The 26,926-nt window shown below is 47.5% G+C and overlaps 2 protein-coding genes across 2 annotated transcripts in view; one reads left to right on the forward strand and one right to left on the reverse strand.

Annotated features, from left to right (window-relative positions):
• Positions 1-1,720, reverse strand: part of grinaa (glutamate receptor, ionotropic, N-methyl D-aspartate-associated protein 1a (glutamate binding)) — an 81,130-nt gene extending 79,410 nt beyond the window's left edge. The window contains exon 1 of the mRNA XM_055649262.1: positions 1,591-1,720. The gene's annotated coding sequence lies outside the window, so the exon portion shown is untranslated. The remainder of the gene's footprint in view (positions 1-1,590) is intronic.
• parp10 (poly(ADP-ribose) polymerase family member 10) overlaps positions 1,254-26,926 on the forward strand; it is a 45,248-nt gene continuing 19,575 nt past the window's right edge. Inside the window, exons 1-5 of the mRNA XM_055648949.1 lie at positions 1,254-1,377; positions 16,779-16,961; positions 21,803-22,048; positions 22,843-23,073; positions 25,024-25,949. Coding sequence (XP_055504924.1) covers positions 16,787-16,961; positions 21,803-22,048; positions 22,843-23,073; positions 25,024-25,949 — 1,578 coding nt within the window. The 5' untranslated portion in view covers positions 1,254-1,377; positions 16,779-16,786. The remainder of the gene's footprint in view (positions 1,378-16,778; positions 16,962-21,802; positions 22,049-22,842; positions 23,074-25,023; positions 25,950-26,926) is intronic.

Consider the following 26,926-nt stretch of genomic DNA (forward strand, 5'->3'; position numbering starts at 1 on the left):
CTCAGTATCCCGTACCTGCCTTCTCCCCATACCCTCTGATCCCCTTAAGCCAGAAGGGCCACATCTAACTCTCTCTTAAATATAGCCAATGAACTGGCCTCGACTACCCTCTGTGGCAGAGAGTTCCAGAGATTCACCACTCTCTTTGTGAAAAAAGTTCTTCTCATCTCGGTTTTAAAGGATTTCCCCCTTATCCTTAAGCTGTGACCCCTTGTCCTGGACTTCCCCAACATCGGGAACAATCTTCCTGCATCTAACCTGTCCAACCACTTAAGAATTTTGTTTCTATAAGATCCCCCCTCAATCTTCTAAATTCTAGAGAGTATAAACCAAGTCTATCCAGTCTTTCTTCATAAGACAGTCCTGACATCCCAGGAATCAGTCTGGTGAACCTTCTCTGCACTCCCTCTATGGCAATAATGTCTTTCCTCAGATTAGGAGACCAAAACTGTACGCAATACTCCAGGTGTGGTCTCACCAAGACCCTGTACAACTGCAGTAGAACCTCCCTGCTCCTATACTCAAATCCTTTTGCTATGAATGTTTACATATTGTGTTGTGCTGCTGCAAGTAGGAATGTCATTGTTGTATCAGGGACACATCATGTTAAAGACTGTTGTATGGAGGCAGTGGGCCGAGTGGCCCTCCTCTGGCTGGGCCGGGCTAGGCCGGGCTGGGGCCGAGTGGCCCTCCTCTAGCTGGGCTGGTCCGGGCCGGGCTGGGCTGGGGCCGAGTGGCCCTCCTCTGGCTGGGCTGGGCCGGGCCGGGCTGGGGCCGAGTGGCCCTCCTCTGGCGGGGCTGGGCTGGGGCCGAGTGGCCCTCCTCTGGCTGGGCTGGGCCGGGCTAGGCCGGGCTGGGGCCGAGTGGCCCTCCTCTGGCTGGGCTGGGCCGGGCTAGGCCGGGCTGGGGCCGAGTGGCCCTCCTCTGGCTGGGCTGGGCCGGGCTAGGCCGGGCTGGGGCCGAGCGGCCCTCCTCTGGCTGGGCTGGGCCGGGCTGGGGCCGAGTGGCCCTCCTCTGGCTGGGCTGGGCTGGGGCCGAGCGGCCCTCCTCTGGCTGGGCTGGGCCGGGCTAGGCGGGCTGGGGCCGAGTGGCCCTCCTCTGGCGGGGCCGGGCTGGGGCCGAGTGGCCCTCCTGGGGCCGAGCCGGGGCCGAGCTAGGCCGGGCTGGGGCCGAGTGGCCCTCCTCTGGCTGGGCTGGGCCGGGCTGGGCCGGGCTGGGGCCGAGCGGCCCTCCTCTGGCCGGGCTGGGCCGGGCTGGGCGGGCCGGTGGGTGTGACTCCGCCGCTGTTGGTGAGGGGAAGAGGGCAGGCGAGTGGAGGAGCCGCGCTGGAGGCCGCCGCCGTCGCCCGCGGTCCGGATCCAGGCCCCGGCCGCTCCAGTGAGTGTCCACCGCAGCCCCCATCCTCTCCAACCCCCATCACTAGGCCCGGGGTGGGCGGCAAGCAGGGAGGGAGCGCGGAGGGCGGGAGCGGGAAGGCGGTGGTGGAGGGGATGAGTCTCCCCTTGCCCGGGCCCGGCCCGGAGGTGAGGTGAGGGGGGCGGGAAGATGGCGCAGTTGGAGTTGGTGATGATGGGGGGGCAACACCGTTACCTGTTCGCGGGCCGGGCTTGAGGTGGGGAGGACGAGGGAGCATTCACCCCCCCTTCCGGGCCCCGCTCCCATCCTCCGCTTCACTTTCGCTTTCGTTTCGTTTCGTTTCCCGCCCCGGGTATGTGAGTCTGAGGGCATGAGCGGTAGTGGATGGGAGGGGAGGGAGGGGAAGGGGGGTAGATGGAGGGGAGTAGATGGAGGGAGGGACTAGGGAAAGAGGGGAAGGAGGGAGAAAGGAGAGAGGGGAAGGAGGGAGGGAGGAGGGGAAGGAGAAAGAGAGGAAGTGAAGGGATAAAGAAGGAGGGGGATGGAGGGAGGGACTAGGGAAAGGGGAGAGGAGAGGAGGGGAAGGAAGGAAAGAAAGAGGGGAAGGAGGGAGAAAGGAGAGAGGAAGGAGGAGATGGAGAGAGGAGGGGAGGGATGGAAAGAGGGAGGGAAGAAGGAGTGAGGGAGGAAGGATGGAGGGAGGGAGGATGGAGGGAGGGAGTCGGTGGGCCTGAGGGGGTAGTGGATGGGCTGAGCAGGGAGAGGAGTTGCTGAAGTAGCCCAGGCCCCCATGGCATTGGAGATAGGCACAACAAGCTGGAGTAACTCAACGGGACTGGCAGCATCTTTGGAGAGAAGGAATGGGTGATGTCCCCATAGCACTGGAACAGGTCTATGGCCCACAATTTCTGTCCCAAACATGATGCCAAAGTTATCCCCGTACCATAGTAACATAGAAAACAGATGCAGAAGTAGGCCATTCGGCTTTTCGAGCCAGCACCGCCATTCAATATGATCATGGCTGAAGATCTAAAATCAGTACCCCATTCCTGCTTTATCCCCATATCCCTTGATTCATTTAGCCCTGAGGGCTAAGTCTAATTGGCCTCCACTGCCTTCTGAGGCAGATCATTCACAACTCTTTGGGTGTAAAAGTTTTTTCTCATCTCAGTCCCAAATGGCCTATCCCTTATTCATAAACTGTGAACCCTGGTTCTGGACTCCCCCAACATCAGGAAAATTGTTCCTGCATCCAGCCTGGCCAATCCCTTAAAAGTTTTATATGTTTCTATAAGATCTCCTCGCATCCTTCTAAATTCCAGTGAAAACAAGCCCAGTCGACCCATCCTTTCATCATAGGTCAGTCCCGCCATACTGGGAATTAACCTGGTAAACCTACGCTGCACTCCTTCCATAGCAAGAATGTCCTTCCTCAAATTAGGAGACCAAAACTCACCAGTTTTGTGGTCTCACCAGGGCCCTGTACAGCTGCAGTAGGACCTCCTTACTCCTATACTCAAATCCTCTCACTATGAAGGCCAACATGCCATTTGCTTTCTTTACTGCCTGCTGTACCTGCATGCTTAGTTTCAGTGACTGATGTACAAGGACACCCGGGTCTTGTTGCACCTCCCCTTTTCCTAATCTGACACCATTCTGATAATAATCCGCCTGGGTCATAAACTGCTGAAGTGAAATATGAGGTGCTGTTCCTCCAGTTTTTGTTGGGCCTCACTCTGACAATGGAGGAGGCCCAGGACAGAAAGGTCAGTATGGGAATAGTAGGGGAGTTAAAGTTTTTAGCAACCGTGAGATCGTCTAAGCCTAGGCGGACTGAACAAAGCTGTACAGCGAAACGATCGGCAGGTGTGTGTTTGGTCTTGTCAATATATAGGAATCTGTATCTGGATGAGGTGGAAGTGAACCAAGTTATATTAACTTCCTCTGCCTGCACTTCATCTACATCCCTCCATTCCCTGCATATCCATCTACAAGCATCTTAAACACCACTATTGTATCTTCCTCCGCACGACCACTACCCTTGGCAGCGCTTTCCAGGCACCCATCAATGTCTGTGTGTTAAAAACAAAACAAAAACAGCCCACACATCTCCTTTAAGATTTTTGCCTCGCCTTAAAGCAATGGCCTCTAGTCCTTCACATTTCCAGAGAGGGGGAAAAAAAGATTCTAGAAACAAGGAACTGCAGAGGCTGGTTTACAAAAAAAGACACAAAGTTCTGGAGTAACTCAATGGGTCAGGAAGCACCTCTAGAGAACATGGTAGGTGATAATGTTTCAGGTTGGGACTGCATCAGATGTTGCTGTCTAGCCCTATCTATACTCCTCATAATTTTATATGCTTCTATCAGATCTCCCCCAATGTTCTAGAGTAAACAATCCATGTTTGTACAACGTCTTGTAGCTAAACACAGATTGCTGGGGGAATTCAACATGCCAGGCAACATCTGTGGAGGAAATAGACCAAATGGCGTTTCGGATCGGGACCCTTCTTCAGATCCGAAATTATGTTTGTCCATTCTGTAGATGCTATCTAACCCGCTAAGTTCCTCCAGCACTTTGTGTTTTCCTCAAAATGCTGACATCTGCGGTTCCTTGTTCCCTCTCTATTTATGGCCAATACTCTCTAGTCCAGGCAGCATGCTGGTAAACCTCTCTGCACCTCTCTAAAACCCTCTCCAAAGCCTCCGCATTTGTCCTGTAATGGGGCGACCAGAACTGTCGATCTGGGGAATTGGGGAGCATGGTAACAATGTGTTCGAGGGTTGACCCAAAGACGTTGCCTTGGACATTGCAAATATTGTGGCTTGATGTGGTTTGGTTCGTAATCCAGCAGACTGGGCCACACCGAAGAAAAACTGTTCATCTTCTGATTGTGGGAAGGGATTCACTCAGATGATGTTGCACCAGTCAGTTAATTTGTGAACTTTGCAATGGGTGAGAGTGGTGATTGTGTAAGCTTGCGGTCTGCGGAGACCTACCGATGTTTTGAAATATTGAAATATAGTTGGGAAATGGGGAAGTACAACGGGATCTGGGGGTCCTTGTTCATCAGTCAATGGAAGTAAGCATGCAGGTACAGCATGCAGTGAAGAAAGCAAATGGCATGTTGGCCTTCATAACAAGAGGAGTTGAGTATAGGAGCAAAGATGTCTTTCTGCAGTTGTACAGGACCCTAGTGAGACCACACCTGGAGTATTGTTTGCAGTTTTGCTCTCCAAATGTGTGGAAGGACATTCTTGCTATTGAGGGAGTGCAGCGTAGGTTCACAAGGGTAAATCTTGGGATGGCGGGACTGTCATATGCTGAGAGAATGGAGCGGCTGGGCTTGTATACTCTGGAATTTGGAAGGATGAGAGGGGATCTTATTGAAACATATAAGATTATTAAGGGTTTGGACTAGCTAGAGGCAGGAAACATGTTCCCGATGTTGGGGGAGTCCAGAACCAGGGGCCACAGTTTAAGAATAAGGGGTAAGCCATTTAGAACGGAGATGAGGAAACACTTCTTCACACAAAGAGTTGTGAATCTGTGGAATTCTCTGTCTCGGGCGGTGGAGGGAGGATCTCTGGATACCTTCAAGAGAGAGCTAGAGAAGGGGAGAAGGCAGGAACGGGGTACTGATTGTGAATGATCTGCCATGAGCTGGCTTGAAGGGCTGAATGGCCTACTCCTGCACCTATTGTCTATAGTCCTGACTCGTGACGTGCCATCGCTCTGTGCTTTGGACCCTGTTTAGATGTGGAGGTGAGGCTAACCTGTGGGTTGGAATTGTTGGGGGTTGGAATCAGGGATTTTCTTCACAAGTCCTTTCAATGCACCAGGTCCATGCTGGTCAAGAAGGAGCGTCAGCCTTGCACCACGTCCAGTGTCTCGATCTGCAGACATAACACATCTTGGTATCTTTCAAACATGATAACGATTCCTGCCTCCACCACTGTCTCAGGCTTGGTATTCCAAACCCTCTCGCCATTACACGGTGAATTAATCTTTTCCTAATCCTCTTCCAATCACTCCACCAATTATTTTGTGACCCCAGCAAAAATCTAAATGCTGGTGAAGGGAAGTTTCACAGACAACATTTTAAGTCGGAATCCTTGAGATTCCCATTTATTTTGTGACTCCAATTTATTGACCTCTGCTGAGGGAAAGATCAAACTTCAAGATCTGATCAAACTTCCTTTCTAGGTCAGTCATAGTCATACGTCAGACACAGTCCCTTCAGTCCAACTCGTCCATGCTAACTAATCTACCCTCATCCCAGTCGCCCATATCCCTCTAACCCTTTCCAGATATGTGTCTAATGTCTTTTAAACATTGTTAAACGTTTTAAAACATTGTTAAACAACAGTTCCTATTGTAGCAATATAATAGTGCCTGCTTCAGCCACTTCCCATGGCAACTCGTTTCATATACTTCCCACCCTCCATGTGGAATAGTTTTATGTGGCTTGATTACATCTCTCAGTGGCATCTTTTTCCAAAGAAAGGCTGGATAGTCCTGTGTTGTTTTTCACTGGCCAGCTCAGCTTTTCATCTGATTCTTTAACCATGGCAGGATCCTTATCAATCTGACCCTCCCCAGAGTCAAACAGCATGGAAACAGGCCCTTTGGTCTAACTTGCCAATGCTGACATCCTTACAGATGGTACTCTGGTGTGGCGTAGTTATTGGATCTCCCTGACCATGCACTGTTCATGGGTTGATGAAGGTAATGCCTCTTCATCTCCATTCTGACCCGTTATCTCCAGAGATCAGTCATTGTGCACTTTATCCCTCTGCAAAGCTAATTCATATCCCACCTTTAACTGTATATTCCTCTGCTTTCTATTCTGCAAAGGTTTTATCGGTCATTTCTCTCATTTGAAAGCCAGTTGCTACTTTTTAAATCCAAGGACACTGCCCTTTGATTATTTCTTGCAGTGCCTTTTGTACAGATTTGTGCCTTGCAATACACAACAATGTTTTAAATCCTGTTAGAAAACATCAGTGTAAGAAGGATCTGCATATGCTGGTTTAAACTAAAGATAGACACAAAAAGCTGGAGTAACTTAGCGGGACAGGCAGCATCTCTGGAGGGAAGGAATGGGTGATGTTTCAGGTCGAGACCCTTGTTCAGACTGGTTAAGGATAAGGGAAACAAGAGATATATACGGTGATGTGGAGAGATAAAGATCAACGAATGAAATATATGCATACAGGTAATGATGATAAAGGAAACAGGCTACTGAAAGCTATTTGTAGGGATGAGAAGCTAGTGTGACTTGGGGAGGGATAGAGAGAGAGGGAATGCTGGGGCTACCTGAAGTGAGAGAAATCAATATTCACACCACTGGGCTGTAAGCTGCCCAAGCGAAATATGAGATGCTGTTCCTCCAATTTGCGTTTAGCCTCACTCTGACAATGGAGGAGACCGAGGACAGAAAGGTCTGTGTAGGAATGGGAAGGTGAATTAAAGTGTCCAGCAACCGGGAGATCAGGTTGGTTCACTCGGGCTGAGCGAAGGTGTTTCGCGAAACGATCGCCCAGTCTGCGTTTGGCCTCGTCGATGTATAAGAGACAAATCTTGAACAACAGATACAGTGGATGAGGTTGGAGGAGGTGCAAGTGAACCTCTGCCTAGCCTGAAAGGATTGTCGGGGTCCCTGGACAGAGCTGAGGGAGGAGGTATAGGGACAGGTGTTGCATCTTCTGCGGTTGCAGGGGAAGGTACCTGGGGAGGGGGTGGTTTGGGTGGGAAGGGTTGAGTTAACCAGGGAGTTGCGGAGGGAATGGTCTCTGTGGAAGGCGGAAAGGGGTGGAGATGGGAAAATGTGGTTCGTGGTGGGATCCCATTGGAGGTGGCGGAAATTCCGGAGGATTATGTGTTGTATGTGACGGCTGATGGGGTGGAAGGTAAGGACTAGGGGGACTTTGTTGCGACTGAGGAGACACGAGTGAGTGAGGGGCGAGGGATGTTCCCTAAAGAATGAGGACATCTCGGATGTTCTAGTATGGAACACCTCATCGTGGGCACAGATGCGGCGTAGACGAAGGAATTGGGAGTTGGGGATAGTGTCTTTGCAGGAAGCAGGGTGGGAAGAAGTGTAGTCAAGATAGTTGTGGGAGACAGTGGGTTTGTAATAGACGTCAGTCAATAGTCTATTTCTTGTGATGGAGACTGTGATCCAGATCCAGAAAGAGGGGGGGGGGGGAGGTGTCAGAGATGGTCCAAGTAAATTTGAGTGCAGGATGAAAATTGACGGTGAAGATGATGGTCCATGAGTTCTGCATGGGCACAGGAGGCTGCATGGGGAAAAACACCAGTCATGGTCCTGCATGAAGTGGAAATGATTTGGTTGCGTGCCTCGGGTGATGTCACTGGGATGGAGTAGGCCAATCGGCCCATTGAGTGTGCACTGGTTGTCAGGACATTCCTGTCAGTCGCATTGTCCCACCTAATTCCCCTGCGACGTTTGCTGCCTCGTATACTCATCAATCTCCTCCTCCCAATCGCAATTTTCCTACTGCTCTACGACACAAAGGAGCAGTTTATTGTACCCAATTATGTCTTTGAGACGTGGGAAGGATTCCTTGGAGATTGTGCATTTACAGGGACAATGTGGAACCCAGGTGTGAGTTCGTGTGAGAAATTGAGCTGTAAACAGGCAATACTTCAAACACATTTCTTCTTGAATACTGCTAAATCATTTTTACTTTTTTATTATTTAGTTTACCTTGACAATCATTCTATCTTTATTAATTGTTAGATTATCATTTAGCATCTAAAAAAAAAGACAGATTTCTGGCTTGCAGAGGAGGGAAAAACCAGCTCTCGTTGCTGATTCATATCCCACCGTGACCGATCCCCGAGATAAAAGGTCAGAGAGAAGATGATGAATACTGGGAATATTCAGCTCCCCTCCGGTTGAAACTTGAAAGTGCACACCACCAAAATTGGGAACAGCCTCTTCCCTTCTATCAGGTTTCTGTTATCAGGCTTCTGAACGGCCCACCCATAACCTAGGGGACTGTCCGATTCACCTCTACCCCATTGCGGACATTGGACTTTGAAACTGGTGCGCTAGAAATGCTGAGAATTATATTCTGCACTCTATATCTTCCACTTTGCTCTACGTGTTGTACTTGAGTTTGACTTAATTGTATTTATGTTTAGTATTATCTAATCTCTGGAGAGAAGGAATGGGTGACCCTAGAAGGGTCTCGACCCGAAACGTCACCCATTCTTCTCTCCAGAGAGCTGCCTGTCCCGCTGAGTTACTCCAGCATTTTGTGTCCACCTTCGATTTTAACCAGCATCTGCAGTTCTTTCCTACACATATTATCTAATCTGTTTGGATAGCATGCATAACATAGTCTTTCACTGTACCTTAGTATATGTGATGATAATGAATCTAAACCTAAACATCTTTTTGAGGTCTGGGCATTGCTGGCATTTGATGCCAATGCTTAATTGCACTGGAGAAGGTAGCATTGAGCCAACCTCTCGATCTACTGCTGCATTCTTGTGAAGGTATTCCCACAGGAGTGTTGAGGAGTGAGCTTTGGGATTTTGGAGGCACATGTTTTTCTTGACAGTGGTTGTGTTGGGTGAACTTTTGGAGCAGTCTCAGCAAAGAGCTGCAGTGTATTTTGTAGACGCTACACAGCCACTGTGTGCAGTGGTGGAGGAAGTGATTCCATCAGGGTAGCTAGCTGATGGAACCAATCAAGTGGATGGCCTTGTCCTGGTTGGTTTAGTTTAGAGATACAGCAAGGAAACAGGCCGTCCGGCCACCGAGTATGTGCCAACCATCCATTGCCTGCTCCCACTTACTCATCCACTCTCTTGCTGCTGTGTTTCAGCTCCACTCTGGGAAGGTTGTCACTGCTGCAAAATAAATTCTGTCTTCCTTTGCATTCAGAACTTAAAATGTTATAGGAGCAGAATTAGGCCTTTTGGCCCATCAAGTCTACTCCACCATTCAGTCATGGCTGATCTATCTTTCCCTCTCAATCCCAGTCTCCTGCCTTCTCCCCATAACCCCTGACACCCATTTGCATTGTGCTCCCATCTCTAGCCCCCAGGACTATTCTAACATGGTTCCCTGTGCCTTAGCTCCAGTTATGTAGAGTGGTCCCTGCTGTACTGTACTGTAATATATTTTGATTACCGAGTACGACTGATAGTTGTCTATTATTGATTATTCTATATTTCAGTGCGTTAATTTAGCTTACTTTAAAGATATATCGTGGAAACAGGCCCTTTGACCCACCAAGTCCACGTCAACCATCATTCACACTAGTTCTATGTTAATCCACTTTGTCATCCACTCCCTACACACTAAGGGTAATTTGCAGAGGCTGATTAACCTACAAACCCACATGTCTTGGAACATGGGTGGAAACTGGAGCATCCGGAGGAAACGTAAGCAGTCACCGGGCGGTGGCGCAGCGGTAGAGTTGCTGCTTTACAGCGATTGCAGCGCCGGAGACCTGGGTTCAATCCCAACTACGGGTGCTGTCTGTACGGAGTTTGTACGTTCTCCCCGTGACCTGCGTGGGTTTTCTCCGAGATCTCCAGTTTCCTCCCACACTCCAAAGACGTACAGGTTTGTAGGTTAATAGAAACATAGAAAATAGGTGCAGGAGTAGGCCATTCGGCCCTTCGAGCCTGCACCGCCATTCAATATGATCATGGCTGATCATCCAACTCAGTATCCTGTACCTGCCTTCTCTCCATACCCCCTGATCCCTTTAGCCACAAGGGCCACATCTAACTTCCTCTTAAATATAGCCAATGTGCTGGCCTCAACTACCTTCTGTGGCAGATTCACCACTCTCTGTCTGGAATTGACCTGGTATAAATGTAAATTGTCCCCAGTGGGTGTAGGATAATGTTGATCCACGGTAGCGGGGATCGCTGGTCGGCGTGGGCCTAGTGGGCTGAAGGGCTTGTTTCCGCGCTATATCTAAACTAAACTAAAAAAAAAACCCTTACCATAAGCAAATGCCCTCTAGTTTCAGTATATTGTGTTGGAGGATGTTGCAGCACTAGGTACAAAATGACTGATAGAGGTGTTGCCAAGGCTGCAGAGGTTTAGCTATGATGAAAATGCTGACCTGCGTGGAATTGGAGGAGGCGGAGGGGAAATATAATCTAATCAAATAAAGTAGAAACAAGGAACTGCAGATGCTGGTTAATACACAAAAGGACACACAATGCTGGAGTAACTCAGTGGATCAAGCAGCATCTCTAGATAGGTGATGATTCAGATTGAGACCCGTCACGTCTGAAGGATTAATCAGTCTGTAGAAGCGTCTCGGATACTACCTGAACTGCTGAGTTATTCCTGCACTTTGTGAACTTATATACATAAAGTTATGGGTCAGACACGAAACACAGTGGGCCGGGCAGCATCTGTGGAGGGAAATGGACAGTCATCATTTTAAGTCTATACCCTATCCCCTACTTTCTACTCTTTCTACCTCTTTTTTTTTTTACCTCTTTTCTATTCTCTATTATTTAGTCTCTCTTTCTCTCTTTCATTAAAAAAAAATGCTGTACTAAAATGTTCCATTATTGTTTTTCTTTTTACTTAAAAATAAAATAAAAAATAAAAAGAAAAGAAACATACGCTTCACCAGGGTTCTAAATATTTATGATCAGTGCTCACATATTTTTTCTATTCTCTATTATTTAGTCTCTCTTTCTCTCTTTCATTAAAAAAAAATGAAGCTGTACATAAAATGTAACATGCCAATATATATTTGGCACCTGAAAAAAGGCGCCACATTATTGTACTTACTTTTAATAAATAAACTATTTAAAAATAAAATAAAAAATAAAAAGAAAGAAAAGGTCTATACGGTTCATGTAGACCAGGGTTCTAAATATCATTAATGATCAGTGCTAGAAGAAATCATTATTTTCTCATCCAAATGTCATCTAAAAATACACCTGCAATATTCTGCTGAGCAGATGTACAGTTTAGACTATATGATAACTGCTTGTTTGTCTGTCATGGCATTCTGCCAGTAACTTTGGTAGGTTTTCACTGAATGTAAACCTGCCCCCACAAAAAAAAAGTATGATGATGTGTTGGTTTCAAAATACAGCATGGAAAGAGGCTCTACAGCCCACCGAGACCAGGCTGAGCATAGATCACCTATTCACACTAGTTCTGTCATCTCACTTTTCCACTAGTTCTGTTATCTCACTTTTCCATCCACCCCATAAACCCACAAGTCTTTGGGATGTGGGAGGAACCCCACACGGTCTCGGGGAGAATGTGCAAACTCCACAAAGACAGCATCCGAGGTCAGGACCGAACCACGGGTCTCTGGTGCTGCCAGGTGGTAGCTCTCCACTGTGCCACAAAACGGTGACTAGAAACATTGAACTCTTCCTGTATATTCCCCCAGTCCCCTTGTTCCCTAAATTTCCCAGCACTTTTAATGGGTCGGGATTATCCATTTACTGTCTTCAACTTGCTGAACTCTGAGCTCAGTGTTTGTGCCACAGTAACATGGTTTGACTCATTACAATTAGCTAATTCAGTTTTGGAGCTGCTAGTCTTGTGATAACAGACGGAAATGATAACTGGGGCTTTTGATTGCACCCTTTACAAAAATGTAGTGAGGATTTGGTGAACAAAATGTTTGGTCTAATTTTTAAAAAAGCTTCACAATTCGCAACTCACAACTCTCCAATCCCTTTGTCTCACATCTTCAGTTTTTTTAAATCTCTGGCCTTTGTCCAACTGTCTGCTTATCACCTCCTCCCCACCCCACCATCAACCCATTACATGCCAGGCTTTGTCCTGTCCCTCATCTCTTCCTGCTTTCTACCGCCCCCCCCTCCACAATCAGTCAGTTAAAAAATGGATAATGCCTGAAGTATTGCAGTCTGAAGAAGGATCCCGACCCGAAACGTCAACTATACAAAACGTCTCCTGAGATGCAGCCTGACCCACTGAGTTACAACAGCACTTTGTCTTATTTTGTAAACCAGCATCTGCAGTTCCTCGTTTCCCCAAAGCCCAAAGTGTGTTTGCATGCGTTGGGAATTTCCCTCCCCACTGCTGTATTGATATAGAGTCCAATGTCAACTCGGTTGAGAAATATCTGCAAAGAGCAGCCAACAGGCTCAATGGTTTCAATTTCGATAGCCCTGGGACTGTTGCTGATGGGATTTCCCAGCAAAATCCAGACCTTTACCGTGAGCAAAAATCAAACTGGAATTCAGGGGGTCAGGTGGCATTTGTGGAGAGAAATGAAAGAGGACATTTTGAGTCAGGACCCTTCAGACTGACCCGCACCTCATTAGCCTGAAGAAAAATCCTAACCAAAAACTTCAGACCGACCCATACCTCGTTAGTCTGAAGAATGGTCCTGATCGCCAGCAGTTTGTGTTTTGCTTGTTTAACCTGATTAACCTGTTGCTCTTGAATGAACCTCAGCACTGTGCTAGTTTGCTGACTGTTTCCGGCGACAGGGATATCCCCTTGTTTCAATAAAAGATCCACCTACCCATTTGTTCCTGAGTCACCACACCCATTGTTCCTAATGCCCCTGTCCCACTTAGGAAACCTGAACGGAAACCTCTGGAGACTTTGCGCCCCACCCAAGGTTTCCGTGCGGTTCCCAGAGGTTGCAGGTAGTTGCCGGAGGTTGCAGGTAGTGGAAGCAGGTAGGGAGACTGACAAAAACCTCTGGGAACCGCACGGAAACCTTGGGTGGGGCGCAAAGTCTCCAGAGGTTTCTGTTCAGGTTTCCTAAGTGGGACAGGGGCATCACCTGACACTCCCCATTTATATATAGTTGTTGTGTGATAATGCCTACATCATTGAGTCATAAAGCACAGAAACAGGCCCTTTGGCTCAACTCATCCACGTTGACCAAGGCATCTTCTTCAAGTAGTCCCCTGACACCTATGTGTAGGAAGGAACTGCAGATGCTGCTTTAAACCAACGATAGACGCAAAAAACTGGATTAACTCAACGGGTCAGACAGCATCTCTGGAGAAAAGAAATAGGTGACGTTTCGGGTCGAGACCCTTCTTCAGATTGAGAGTCAGAGGAAAGGGATACGAGGGAAAAAGGGAAACGAAAGGGATGGAAAATTTGCCTCCTCCAAGACCCTTTTAAATCTTTCACTTCTCACCTTGACACTATACCCTCTAGTTTTAGTTTCCATTGCCCTGTGAAAAAGATCGAACAATCTATCTTGTCTGTGCCCATCGTGATTGTATAAAAATTACTCCAGTATTTTGTGTCTATCTTCAGTGCAAACCAGCATATGCAGTTCCATCCTTTAAGCTTTATCTACTGCATAGTGAAATCACCTCAAGGTATGTCTACTTTGAAGGAGTTCTCCTGCTCTCCAACAGGAGTTCTGCAACACACTCGGCCACTGCTCTGAATCTTTTCATAGTTTCCCTCTGCCCTGACTCTCAGTCTGCACTGCAGAAGGGTCCCGACCCGAAACATCACCCATTCCTTCTCCCCAGAGATGCTGCCTGCCCCGCTGAGTTACTCCAGTGTTTTGTGTCTACCTATAGAATCACCCGTTTGCTCCACGGATAACAGTCCCAGCCTATCATGATTCTACCGAAAGCTTAGGCCTTCCAGTCGCGGCAACATCTTTGTGAATGTCTGCACATTCTCCAGCTTAATCGCATTGTTCGTCGAGTAGTTTTGTTTTCTCCAAAGTTGGATTGGAATTTGTTTGGTCCAACTGAGCCATCATCCTCTAACCTGCATCTCACAGCCATGGGGTATATCTGAAACGCAGATGATCCTGTTTTGTGAGGCTTGCAATTGACTGTCTGTAGTAAAGGTAATGATGAACTTCTCATAGAACATAGAAACATAGAAATTAGGTGCAGGAGTAGGCCATTCGGCCCTTCGAGCCTGCACCGCCATTCAATATGATCATGGCTGATCATCCAACTCAGTATCGCATACCTGCCTTCTCTCCATACCCCCTGATCACCTTAGCCACAAGGGCCACATCTAACTCCCTCTTAAATATAGCCAATGAACTGGCCTCAACTACCCTCTGTGGCAGAGAATTCCAGAGATTCACCACTGTGTGTGAAAAAAGTTCTTCTCAACTCGGTTTTAAAGGATTTCCCCCTTATCCTTAAGCTGTGACCCCTTGTCCTGGACTTCCCCAACATCGGGAACAATCTTCCTGCATCTAGCCTGTCCAACCCCTTAAGAATTTTGTGTTTCTATAAGATCCCCTCTCAATCTCCTAAATTCTAGAGAGTATAAACCAAGTCTATCCAGTCTTTCTCATAAGACAGTCCTGACATCCCAGGATCAGTCTGGTGAACCGTCTCTGCACTCCCTCTATGGCAATAATGTCTTTCCTCAGATTTGGAGACCAAAACTGTACGCAATACTCCAGGTGTGGTCTCACCAAGACCCTGTACAACTGCAGTAGAACCTCCCTGCTCCTATACTCAAATCCTTTTGCAATGAAAGCTAAAGGGAAGCTCAGAGCCTGAGCCCCGAATTAGGCAATGTGTCTAATTCTGGCCACCGCTCTTTAGGAAGGGTGTGATGGTTCTAGAGTTGTCCCAAGGTGAGAGACTCAAGGGCCTGTCCCACTTGGCGTCATTTACGCGACAAGCCGGTAGTGACTGACACGTGACGGTCACGCGCATCATCATGCGCCTTCAAATATTTTATCGGCTCTGCAAGTAGAGTCAGCGTATTGACATCATTTGTTAAGTGAAACATTGATAAAATTATTGTTTGCTGGAAAAATTAATTTACTTTTAAACTTTCTGAATTACTCCCAACAAACACAAAATCGTATTCCATTATAGCAGTTTAAGGGTTTGAACCCAGCTTAAGAATTAGTTTGCAATTTTTTTTTTTAATGGTGTTAGTAAAATTGTTGGTTATTTTAAAAAAAACGAATTTTGTTACGAATGTTCTTTTAGGATTTAAAATCTGCAATCCTTACCTGGATGTTAACTTTTGAAACATCCTTAACTAAGTATGTTTCAAAAATACTTATTAAGGTGTTACTCTGAAGTAATTACTCTGAAAGCATTGATGCTTATGGCGTAATTATTTTGTCATTGTGGCCGACTGCGTATGGGCGGCGCGCAGCGGCGCATGGTTACGCACAGTGACGTAACCATGCGTCACCACGAGCTGCATGTTCGAGATCAGGACGCCTGCGTGCGACTACAATACGCCCGGTGTGACGTATCATTCTCGCGGGCATATACGGTATTGTAGTCGCAGGACCTCACCCTGGCGTACGGGAGGACAGTTCGGTAGTCTGATAACAGTGGGGAAGAAGCTGTTTCTGAATCTGGTGGTAAGCACTTTTAAACGTTTGTATCTTTAGCCCCACGGGGAGAAGAGGGAATGACCAGCATGAAAATGGAAGCCTTTCAAGGGAAGTTTAGTTTGGTAGACTTGGTTTATACTCTCTAGAATTTAGAAGATTGAGAGGGGATCTTATAGAAACTTACAAAATTCTTAAGGGGTTGGACAGGCTAGATGCAGGAAGATTGTTCCCGATGTTAGGGAAGTCCAGGACAAGGGGTCACATTGGGAAATCCTTTAAAACCGAGATGAGAAGAACTTTTTCACACAGAGAGTGGTGAATCTCTGGAACTCTCCACAGACTTGAGGCCAGTTCATTGGCTATCCAGAGGGAGTTAGATGTGGCCCTTGTGGCTAAGGGGATCAGGGGGTATTTACAGTAAGATACTGAGTTGGATGATCACCATGATCATAAACCCGGTGCAGGCTCGAAGGGCCGAATGGCCTACTCCTGCACCTAATTTCTATGTTTCTATGTTTGGATATGCAGCACAGAAACAGGCCGTTCGGTCAGCCAAGTCCACACGTTGATCCACCATTGATCGTGCTGGTTCTATGTTATCCCACTTTCTCATCCACTCCCTACATGCTAGGGGCAATTTACAGAAGCTTATTAACGTACAAACCCGAGCGTCTTTGGGATGTGGGAGGAAACGTGCACGGTTACAGGGAGAACGTGCCAACCCCACACGGACAGCACCAGAGGTCAGGATCGAACATGGGTCTCTGGCGCTGTGAGGCAGCAGCTCTAACAGCTGTACCACCCTGCTCTAGACAATGAAGGAGAAATGTGTGGAGTAATAAAAGTGATGAGAGGGCATGGTCTTCCTAGTGTTTAATGAAAGTGGAGGAGCCGGCAGGCCAGTGGGAACAGCCTTTGATCTGGGTGGCAGGCAGCAAGCCCAGGCGGGTTGGGCCAAAAGCCGACGTACTGCATTATTCTTTGTTTCTCCAACTTGAATCGGATTTAATGGTGATCTTTATTTGCTTTGCCTTTTCTGCATTGATGTTTCAATTGGTGACGAAACGAGAGAAGATTTTGGCTAACCTTTGGCTGGTCTTTGCATCGCAGGTGCTGAGATGGAGGAACAGGGTCCCGGCGACAATCCCGTGCTGGAGGTACGAGGCGTTGCCGACATGCCCACCGACATTCTCACCTTGTACTTCGAGAACAAACGCCGCTCAGGGGGAGGAACAGTTACATCCATTAAACGAGACGGAGACCAGGCCACCATCACCTTCGAGAACCCAGCAGGTGAAATGCCGTGGGGACGGGGAGGGAGGGTGGGAAAGCAGGCAGCAACGGAACAAGTTGGATGGAGTTTAATCCGGGCAAGTGCAAAGGGTTGCACTTTGGAAGGTTGAATGTAAGGGGAAAGCATGCAGTCAATGCCATCGATGTACAGAGGGATCTTCGGGTCAAAGCCCATAACTCACTGAAACTGGCAGCACATGTAGTCAGAGTGGTCAAGAAGGCCTACAGTACACCGAGAATGAAGAAGGGTCTCCACTTGAAACATAGAAAATAGGAGGAGGAGTAGGTCATTCGAGCCAGCACCGCCATTCAATAGATCATGGCTGATCATCTAAAATCAATACCCCGTTCCTGCCTTTTCCCCATATCCCTTGATTCCATTAGCCCTAAGAGCTAAATCTAACTCTCTTGAAAACATCCAGTGAATTGGCCTCCACTGACTTGTGTGGCAGAGAATTCCACCGATTCACAACTCTGGGTGAAATAAAAATTCTTATCTCATTCATAAACTTAAACTTTGACCCCCTGGTTCTGGACTCCCTCAACATCGGGAACATTTTTCCTGCATCTAGCCTGTCCAATCCCTTAAGAATTTTGTATGTTTCTATAAGATCACCGCTCATCCTTCTAAACTCCAGTGAATACAAGCCCAATCACTGGCTTATCCTCACCTATTAACTCTTTTCTCCAGAGATGCTGTCTGATCCAAAATGTTGTGTCTATCTTCGATTTAAACCAGCATTTGCAGTTCCTTCATACACATGCTGTCTGACTTTCTGAGTTACTCCAGGTTTTTGTGCCTATCACCGAGTGTAAAAGTCAGGAAATCACATTGCAACATTATAGAACTTTGGTGAGGCAGCATTTGGAATATTGTGTGCAGTTTTGATGACCCAGACGGATGTGTTGGAGAGGATGGGGAAGAGGTTTACCAGGATGCTGCCTGTATTAGAATGTGTTAGCTATAGGGAGAGGTTGGTCAAACAGGGATTGTTTTCTCTGGAGCGTCAGAGGTTGAGGGGAGATCTGATAGAAGTATATGACATTCAGAGAGGCATAGATAGGGTGGACAGTCAGAACTTTCTCCCAGTGTAGAAATGTCAAATCCACAGTGACGTTGCCTTAAAGGCAGAGTTTAATGTAGATGTCCTGGGCAAGTTTACACTGCGAGTGGGGGGTGCCTGGAATGTGCTGCCATGGGTGGAGGTGGAAGCAGACATGGTAGCGGTATTTAGAGGCTTTTAAATAGGCGCCGATATTCAGGGTGTGGAGGTTATGGATCATGTTTGGCGGAAAGGATTAATTTATTTTAGGCATCACATTCAGCACAGCCAAATGGAGGGCTGAAGGGCTTGTTACTGTGCTGTAATTTTCTATGCTTTAAGTCAGGACATCGTAAAAGAGCCGCAAGCATGTATTGCTGTTGGTTTATTGCCATGTGTACTGAGATACAGTGAAAAAACTTGTTTTAGCTTGTTAGTTTTTGAGATACAGCATGAAAACACCCCCTTTGGCCCTCTGTGTCCACAACAACCATCGATCACCCATAGACAATAGACAATAGGTGCAGGAGTAGGCCATTTGGCCCTTCAAGCTAGCACTGCCATTCATTGTGATCATGGCTGACCATCCCAAATCAGTATCCGGTTCCTGCCTTCTCCCCATGTCCCCTGACTCCGCTATTTTTAAGATCCCTCTCTAGCTCTCTCTTGAAAGCATCCAGAGAACCTGCCTGCACCGCCCTCTGAGGCAGAGAATTCCACAGACTCACAACTCTCTGTGAGAAAAAGTGTTTCCTCGTCTGCGTTCTAAATGGCTTACTCCTTATTCTTAAACTGTGGCCCCTGGTTCTGGACTCCCCCAACATCGGGAACAAGTTTCCTGCCTCTAGCGTGTCCAAGCCCTTAACAATCTTATATGTTTCAATGAGATGCCCTCTCATCCTTCTAAACTCCAGAGTGTACAAGCCCAGCTGCTCCATTCTCTCAGCATATGACAGTCCCGCCATCCCGGGAATTAACCTTGTGAACCTACGCTGCACTCCCTCAATAGCATACATTACATTAGTTCTATTCTACACATGGGAGATACTTTACAGAAACCCATTAACCTCTAAACCTGCACGTCTTTGGAATGTGGGAGGAAACCGGAACACCCGGAGAACACCCACACGGTCACAGGGAGACCATGTACACTCCAGACAGATAGCACCCGTAGTCAGGATTGAACCCGGATTGAGTGCGCGCTATCCAGTCAAATCACACTATACATGAGTACGATCAAACCACACACAGTACAACAGATAAAGGGGAGAGGAAAATAACCAGATAGATTTAGAGGTGGAATAAACATTTAAAAGAGTGGAACGATTGTAGTGGATGATAGCAGAGCCTATTCTGCGGTTAAATAGGGAATCGCAATGAATGTGGGAGCAGGTTTGGGTAACTAAATGGCTTAATCCTGTTCTTTGTTGTGTTGCTCTGGCAAATCCCCATTAGGCTGCAATTTCTGTTGTGTTTCAGCCCCATTCTGGGAGGGTGTCTCTGCTGAAAAATGAATCCTGCCTCCCTTTGCATTGTGCTCCCTCCTCTACCCCTCAGGACTATTCTAGTGTGGTTTCACGTGGCTTAGTTACAGTTATGTGGAGACATCCCTGTGTACTGTCATGGAGTCAGAGAGTGATACGGCGTGGAAACAGGCCCTTCGGCCCAACTTGCCCAACATGTCCCAGCTACACTAGTCCCACCTGCCCGAGTTTGGTCTATATCCCTGTAAACCTGTGTTATCCATGTGTCTAATTATTTCTTAAATGTTGAGAAATTCTTTGCCTCAACTACATCCTCTGAAATCTTGTTCCATACATCCACCACCCTTTGTGTGAAAAGGTTACTTGGTTCTTGGTTTCTTGGTCCTCCAAAATATTCCAAATGGAATTTAAACTGGAGGTGGTGAAGGGAGAGCTAAAGCCAGAAAGGGTTATTGGGAAGAAAGAGCTACTTTAAATTTAGTTACATCTGGTTGGGTAACTATAGTTGGGTGGAGATTATTCCATGCTTTAATTGTGCGGGGGAAGAACGAATTGCTGTATACATCTGTCTTTGTAGCTGGGATCACAAATTGGATCGAATGCCCTCGTCTGCTCATAATTGGTTTGAGTTACCCCTCAGATTCCTATAAAATCTTTTCCTCTTCACCTTAAAGCTCTGGTCCTCGATTCATCATCTCTGGGCAAGAGACTCTGTGCATCTACCCGATCTATTCCTCTCATGATTTTATACACTATAAGATCACCCCTCATCCTCCTGCGCTCCAAGGACTAGAGTCCCAGCCTGCTCCACTTCTCCCTATAGCTCAGGCCCTTTAGTCCTGGTAACATCCTCATAAATCTTCTCTGTACTTGCTGCAACTTAACAGGAATATTAATGTAATAATACAAGTAAATATACATTAGTCAATTATACATTAAGTTGTAATACTCGGTAACCTAACCATAATTGTCACCACACCAGAGGACATAGATTTAAGGCGAAGGGGAATAGATTTAATAGGAGTCTGAAGGGTAACCTTTTCACACAAAGGGTGGTAGGTGAATGGAACAAACTGCCAGAGAAGGTTGTTGAGTTTGGAGGGATATGGACCAACGCGGGCAGGTGGGACTAATGTAGCTGGGACATGTTGGCCGGTGTGGGCAAGTTGGGCCGAAGGGCCTGTATCACTGTATGACCGCCATCCTGCCTTCCCACAGTCGGATTCACCATTCAGACCCTTGCAGCCAGTGCACACTCATTCACTAAGGGTTGGCTTTGGCTGTTTGATGTGAATGAGCTTGCCCAGATCTCATTTAAAAAAACAACAACCTTGCTTGTGCTCCCAGTCTGAACCTGAGTTTGTGCAGCATCCATGTACATGCTCCATGCTGGCCAAGGCAGCGTCCCTGGAGGGAAGGAATGGGTGACGTTTCGGGTCGAGACTCTTCTTCAGATTGCAAGTCACGGGAAAGGGAAACGAGAGATGTAGACGATGATGTAGGGAGATAAAGAACAATGAATGAAAGATTTGCAAAAAAGATGATAAAGGAAAACAGGCCATAGTTAGCTGTTTGCTGGGTGAAAACGAGAAGCTAGTGCGACTTGGGTGGGGGAGGGGTTGAGAAAGACGGAATGCCGGGGTAACTTGAAGTTAGAGAAATCAATATTTGTACCGCTGGGCTGTCAGCTGCCCATGAAATATGCGATGCGGTTCCTCCAATTTTCATTTAGCCTCACTCTGACAATGGAGAAGACCGAGGACAGAAAGGTCAGTGTGGGAATGGGAAGGAGAATTAAAGTGTCCAGCAACCGGGAGATCAGGTTGGTTCGGGCAGATTGAGCGAAGCTCAGCCTTCAGCCTCCTACAGTCCAAAGAGAAACCTCCAAGCCCATTAGGGAAGTCCAGGACAAGGGGTCACAGCTTAAGGATAAGGGGAAAATCCTTTAAAACCGAGATGAGAAGAACTTTTTTCACACAGAGAGTGGTGAATCTCTGGAACTCTCTGCCACAGAGGGTAGTTGAGGCCAGTTCATTGGCTATATTTAAGAGGGAGTTAGATGTGACCCTTGTGGCTAAGGGGATCAGGGGGTATGGAGAGAAGGCAGGTACGGGATACTGAGTTGGATAATCAGCCATGATCATATTGAATGGCGGTGCAGGCTCGAAGGGCCGAATGGCCTACTCCTGCACCTAATTTCTATGTTTCTATCTAACCTCTCCCCATAACTCTCCCCATGCCCGCAATGATTCTACCTGTGATCCTATGAGTTTGTGGTCCGTCCTGATGCGTTCCCTGTCTCTGCCGGTTGCAGATGCTCAGCGAGTGGTCTCGAAGCCGGAGCATAGGTTCCAGGACGTCCGTCTGATTGTGAAGAGGATGCCGCCCGTTGACCCCAGGGCAGTGGTGCTCCGTGACCTGAGCCCCGACATTTCCATTGACGTTCTGACCCTTTACCTGGAGTATATCTCGGGACTCGACGGTGAAGGGTTCACTGTGCACTTCAGCCCGGACAGGACGCGAGCAGTCGTTCTCTTCCGAGATGCGCTGTCTGCAGCAGGTGAGTGTGAGCGATGACTCCTGTATGCTTGTCCTTGGTGCTCTGTCCCCCCCCCCCTCCTGGAGGCTGTGCAACATACTGATGCGGTGGTGAAGTTCCTGGATTAGCAACCCAAACGCCAGCCAGAGGGTGGCACAACTGTTAGAGCCGCAGCCTCACAGCACGGAGAACAGGCTCGATCCTGACCTCAGGTGCTCTCTGTGTGGAGCTTGCACATTCTCCCAATGACATCCGTCTGAAGAAGGGTTTCGGCCCGAAACGTTGCCTATTCCCTTCGCTCCATAGATGCTGCTGCACCCGCTGAGTTTCTCCAACATTTTTTTGTCTACCTCCCTATGAGCACGTGGATTTCCTCTGCATATTCTGGTTTGCACATCAATTGACCTCTGACAATTGCCCCTATTGTGTAAGGAGGCAATGTGAAAGTGGGGTAACCGAGAACTAGTGTGAACTGGTCAGTGTGGATTCTGTGGGCCGAAGGGCCTATTTCCATGCTGTATCTATCTCCAAACTAAACCTATTTTCATACAACACTATTTGGAAAGTTTTGAACTTTACAAAATAATAAGTTGGGTCATAACTGGAGTATTGTGTGCAGTTCTAATATCCAATTTCAATGGCCACCTGTGGTCAATGTATTAGAGGAGCACGGTGACTGATTACTACAGGGTGGGTACATGTGAATAGGTTTCTTCCCCCCCCCCCCCCCCTATAATGTTTACGTCCACAACGGCTGTTTTACTGTTTGTCAATTTCCAGAGTAATTTCCAAGTGTATTTTTTGCATCATTTCAGCTGTGGCAGCGTTGAAGGTGAAGGCTGAAGGCCGGTGTTTGCATGGGGCCAATGTACAGGTGGCACAGCTCTTTCACACCGACCGCGTCCTGGTGGAAAACCTCGGCCCCAGCGATGACGTGGAGATCATCCAGCTCTACTTCGAGAGCCGGCGGAGTGACGGAGGGATCGTGCTCAACGTCACCATGCTTCCGGGTGCAAAGGCCATCGTCGAGTTCCAGGAATGGAAAGGTCCTTATCGCCAATTCAATGACAAGTACAAGTTGTGGGGAAGTGTTAGGGGAGGACTTTGTTCCTTGCTGCGCAGGAGGATGAGGGGTGAACTTATAAAGGTGTACAAAACATGAGGGGATTAGATCGGGTAGATGTACAGAGTCTCTTGCCCAGAGTAGGGGAATCCAGGACCAGAGGACATGGGTTTAAGGTAAGAGGGGAAAGATTTTAATTTAAATCTTTTTATTTGAATTTTGAATTTAACAGCAATTTGCATACATACAATGATAACAGACAGTGATAGTCAGGACATAATTGTACAACAGTATGTAAAAGAGGGGAAAGATTTTTATTTATTTATATTTTTATTTATTAGAAGTAAGTACAATACTGTGGTACCTTTTTTCAGGTGCCAAATATATGTTAGCATGTTACATTCTATGTACATCTTCATTTATTTTATTTTTTAAAAGACAGAGGGAAAGAGAGACTAGGTAATAGAGATGTATAGTGTGTGAGAAAGAAAAAGAAAAGAGGGAGTAGGTGAGGAAATGAAGTAAAAAAGAAGAAAGAGAGAAAGAAAGAGTAGAAAATAGGAGATAGGAGATGAGTATTTATATTCTTGACCATCTTTCACCCAGTCCTGTAAGTTTGTAGGATTTTGTTGCGCCATATGCTTCCAAGAAGTCAATAAATGGAGACCAACTCGTTAAGAATTGGTCTTGTTTATCTATTAGGAGGAATCGCATTTCCACACATAGATATAATTACATTAAACTTAAGTACAATAGGTAGAGCAAAGGGGAAGATACAGAGTGTCCAATATATTTATGTGCTGTGTCCAACATATTTATAATCCACATTTTAAGCGTTGGTATGGGTGTATTTTTCCAAGATTTGAGTATATGTTTTTTTGCTATTATCAACCCATAATTAAAAAATGAATTTTGAAATGTGTTCAATTTATTCCCGTCTCCCGTTACTCCAAGTATAATCATTTCAGTGTTAGGCTTCATTTTTATCTTGAGGGGAAAGATTTAATAGGATCCAGAAGGACAACTTTTTCACACAAAGTGGGGTGGGTGTATGGAACGAGCTGCCGGAGGAGGTAATTGAGGCAGGTACTATCATAACATTTAAGATACATTTGGACAGGTACATGGGATAGGAAAGGTTTGGAGGGATATGGGCCAAGCGGGGACAGGTGGAACTAGTGTAGATGGGGCATGTTGGTCGGCTTGAAGCAAGTTGGGTCTGTTTCCACGCTGTGCGACTGACTTGATGACTAAGAGCATTGACATATAAAAGTGAGATGCATGGAAAGTTCCGGCAGAGGATGTGTAATTCTGGAATTGGAGTTGTGGAGGCCAGATTGTTCTTTGGAAGCCACCGACCGCCATATGGTGAAGTGAGCGTCGTAGTTGCAGAGAATAGAAACAGGCCCTTCAATCCTACATGTCCATGGCAAGCAGATGCCCAACTATGCTAGTTCCATTTGCCTGCATTTGGCCCATATCTCTCTCAACCTTTCCTGCCCATGTATCTGTCCAAATGGCCCTTAAATGTTATTGTACCTGCCACAAGTGCACCCTCTGGCAGCTTGTTCCATATAGCCATGGAGGGGGACAGCTTCCTCCCCTCTCTTATCAGGCTTCTGAACGGTCCTTCCATAAACTAGGTTACTGTCCGATTCACCTCTACCCCATTGCAGACATTGTCAATAGAACTGATGCATTACAACGCTGAGAACTACATCCTGCACTCTGTAGCTTCCCCTTTGCTCTACCTATTGTACTTAAGTTTAATGTAATTCTATCTATGTGTGGTAATATCTGGTCAGTTTGGATAGCATGCAAAGCAAAGTTTTTCACTATAGCTCGGTACAGGTGAGTGATAAACCTAAGCCACGCTGCTGCTGGAGGCCATTGTTCCATAAGTAGTCACCCACAGCGTCTGCTTCTTTTTCAGATGCGAGCAGAGTCGTCCAGAAGAAGCAGATTCTGCAGCAACGGGAGCTGGTCGTTCGCCCTTATTACAGCTTCCTCCACCCCTCTGAGGATGGCCAGGAGAGTGAGGGAGGGGGAGTGGAGAGTGGAGAGACCGAGGGAGGGGGCGTGGAGACCGAGGGAGGGGGCATGGAGGCCGAGGGAGGGGGCGTGGAGGCGGAGGCACCGCCCACCCAACACTCGAGTATGGTAACCGTCCCTGGCACGCTGTTGCTGAATGTGCTGCGATCCAGTGGCTTCCTGCAGGAGCTGCAGGCCCAGTGCCCGGACCTGACCCTGGAGTTGGACGCCGATGGTGTTATCCACATGAGGGGAAGTGACCTCCAGCAGGTCCAGAAGGGGAGGAGCCAGATCCTAGAGTTCCTGAACAATGTGGCCCAAGTGGAGGTCGCCGTCAGCGATGACCTGGCAACGTTCCTCTCCGGGGCCGAGGTTCGGGATTATTTCCAGAGCTTGTTGAAGGAATGCTCGGCCTGTTACTCCATCTCCGACCTGGTGATGAAGGTGAGCGGCCCCTCGCTCCCGGCCGCTCGCGAGGCCGCCAGTCTGATCGAGCAGCAGGTCTCCAAGTTCAGCGTCTCGGTGACGGACCAGCAGCTCCACGCGCTGACCTCCCCCGAGTGGGAAAAACTGCTGCCGACACTGCGTTGCTGCAGCGCACAGCTGACCGACGCGGGGGACCAGGTCTGGTTCACCTCCTTGGCCCCCTTCCAGGCGGAGAACCAGCAGCGGGTGGAGCAGCTGCTGACAGAGGCGATTCTGCAGGAGTCCGTCATAGCCATGGAGCCCGGGAAGTTCCGCTACTTGCAGGAGTACCACCAGGATTTGCTCATTGGACACAGGCAGGTTTCCATATTTCCACTGGAAGGCGATGTCTCAGGACTAAGGGTAGGCTTCCAATCTGTTGACCAACTTTCTTTGTACTTTTTTGAGGTGGTACATTGGCCCTTTCCGTTGGGTGTGGAGAAAGGAACTGCAGATGCTGTTGTGTACACCAAAGATAGACACAAAATGCTGGAGTAACTCAACAGGTCAGGCAGCATCTCTGGAGAAAAAGGATGGATGATATTTTAGGTCTTCGGACTGAAAGTAGAGGGGAGGGAACTGCAGGTAAGAAAAGGTCAGAGCACCAGATGACCAAGGAAGGGTCTTCCTCCGCCAACGATGGTCCATTATAGGCTCTACCCTGTAGCCTCTATCATCTGGTGTCGGCCCTGCTTTGTTCTGGCCTTTTCTTACCTCCAGTTCCCTCCCCTCTACTTTCAGTCTGAAGAAGAGTCCCAACCCGAAATGTCACCCATCTTTTTTCATCCAGAGATGCTGCCTGACGCACTGAGTTAGACAATAGACAATAGGTGCAGGAGTAGACCATTCGGCCCTTCGAGCCAGCACTGCCATTCACTGTGATCACGGCTGATCATCCACAATCAGTACCCCGTTCCTGCCTTCTCCCCATATCCCTTGATTCAGCTAACTTTAAGACCTCTATCTAACTCTCTCTTGAAAGCATCCAGAGCATTGGCCTCCACTGCCGTGAGAATTCCACAGATTCACAACTCTCTGGGTGAAAACGTTTTTCCTCATCTCCGTTTTAAATGGCCTACCCCTTATTCTTAAACTGTGGCCCCTGGTTCTGGACTCCCCCAACATCGGGAACATGTTTCCTGCCACTAGCTGGCCAATTTCAATTAGATTCCCTCTCATCCTTCTAAATTCCAGAGTATACAAGCCCAGTTGCTCCATTCTCTCAGCAAATGACAGTTCTGCCATCCCAGGAATTAACCTCGTGGACCTACGTTGCACTCCTTCAATAGCAAACATAGAAACATAGAAAATAGGTGCAGGAGTAGGCCATTCAATATGAT

This window comes from Leucoraja erinacea, chromosome 2, assembly GCF_028641065.1.
Source record: "Leucoraja erinacea ecotype New England chromosome 2, Leri_hhj_1, whole genome shotgun sequence".
NCBI lineage: Eukaryota > Metazoa > Chordata > Chondrichthyes > Rajiformes > Rajidae > Leucoraja > Leucoraja erinaceus.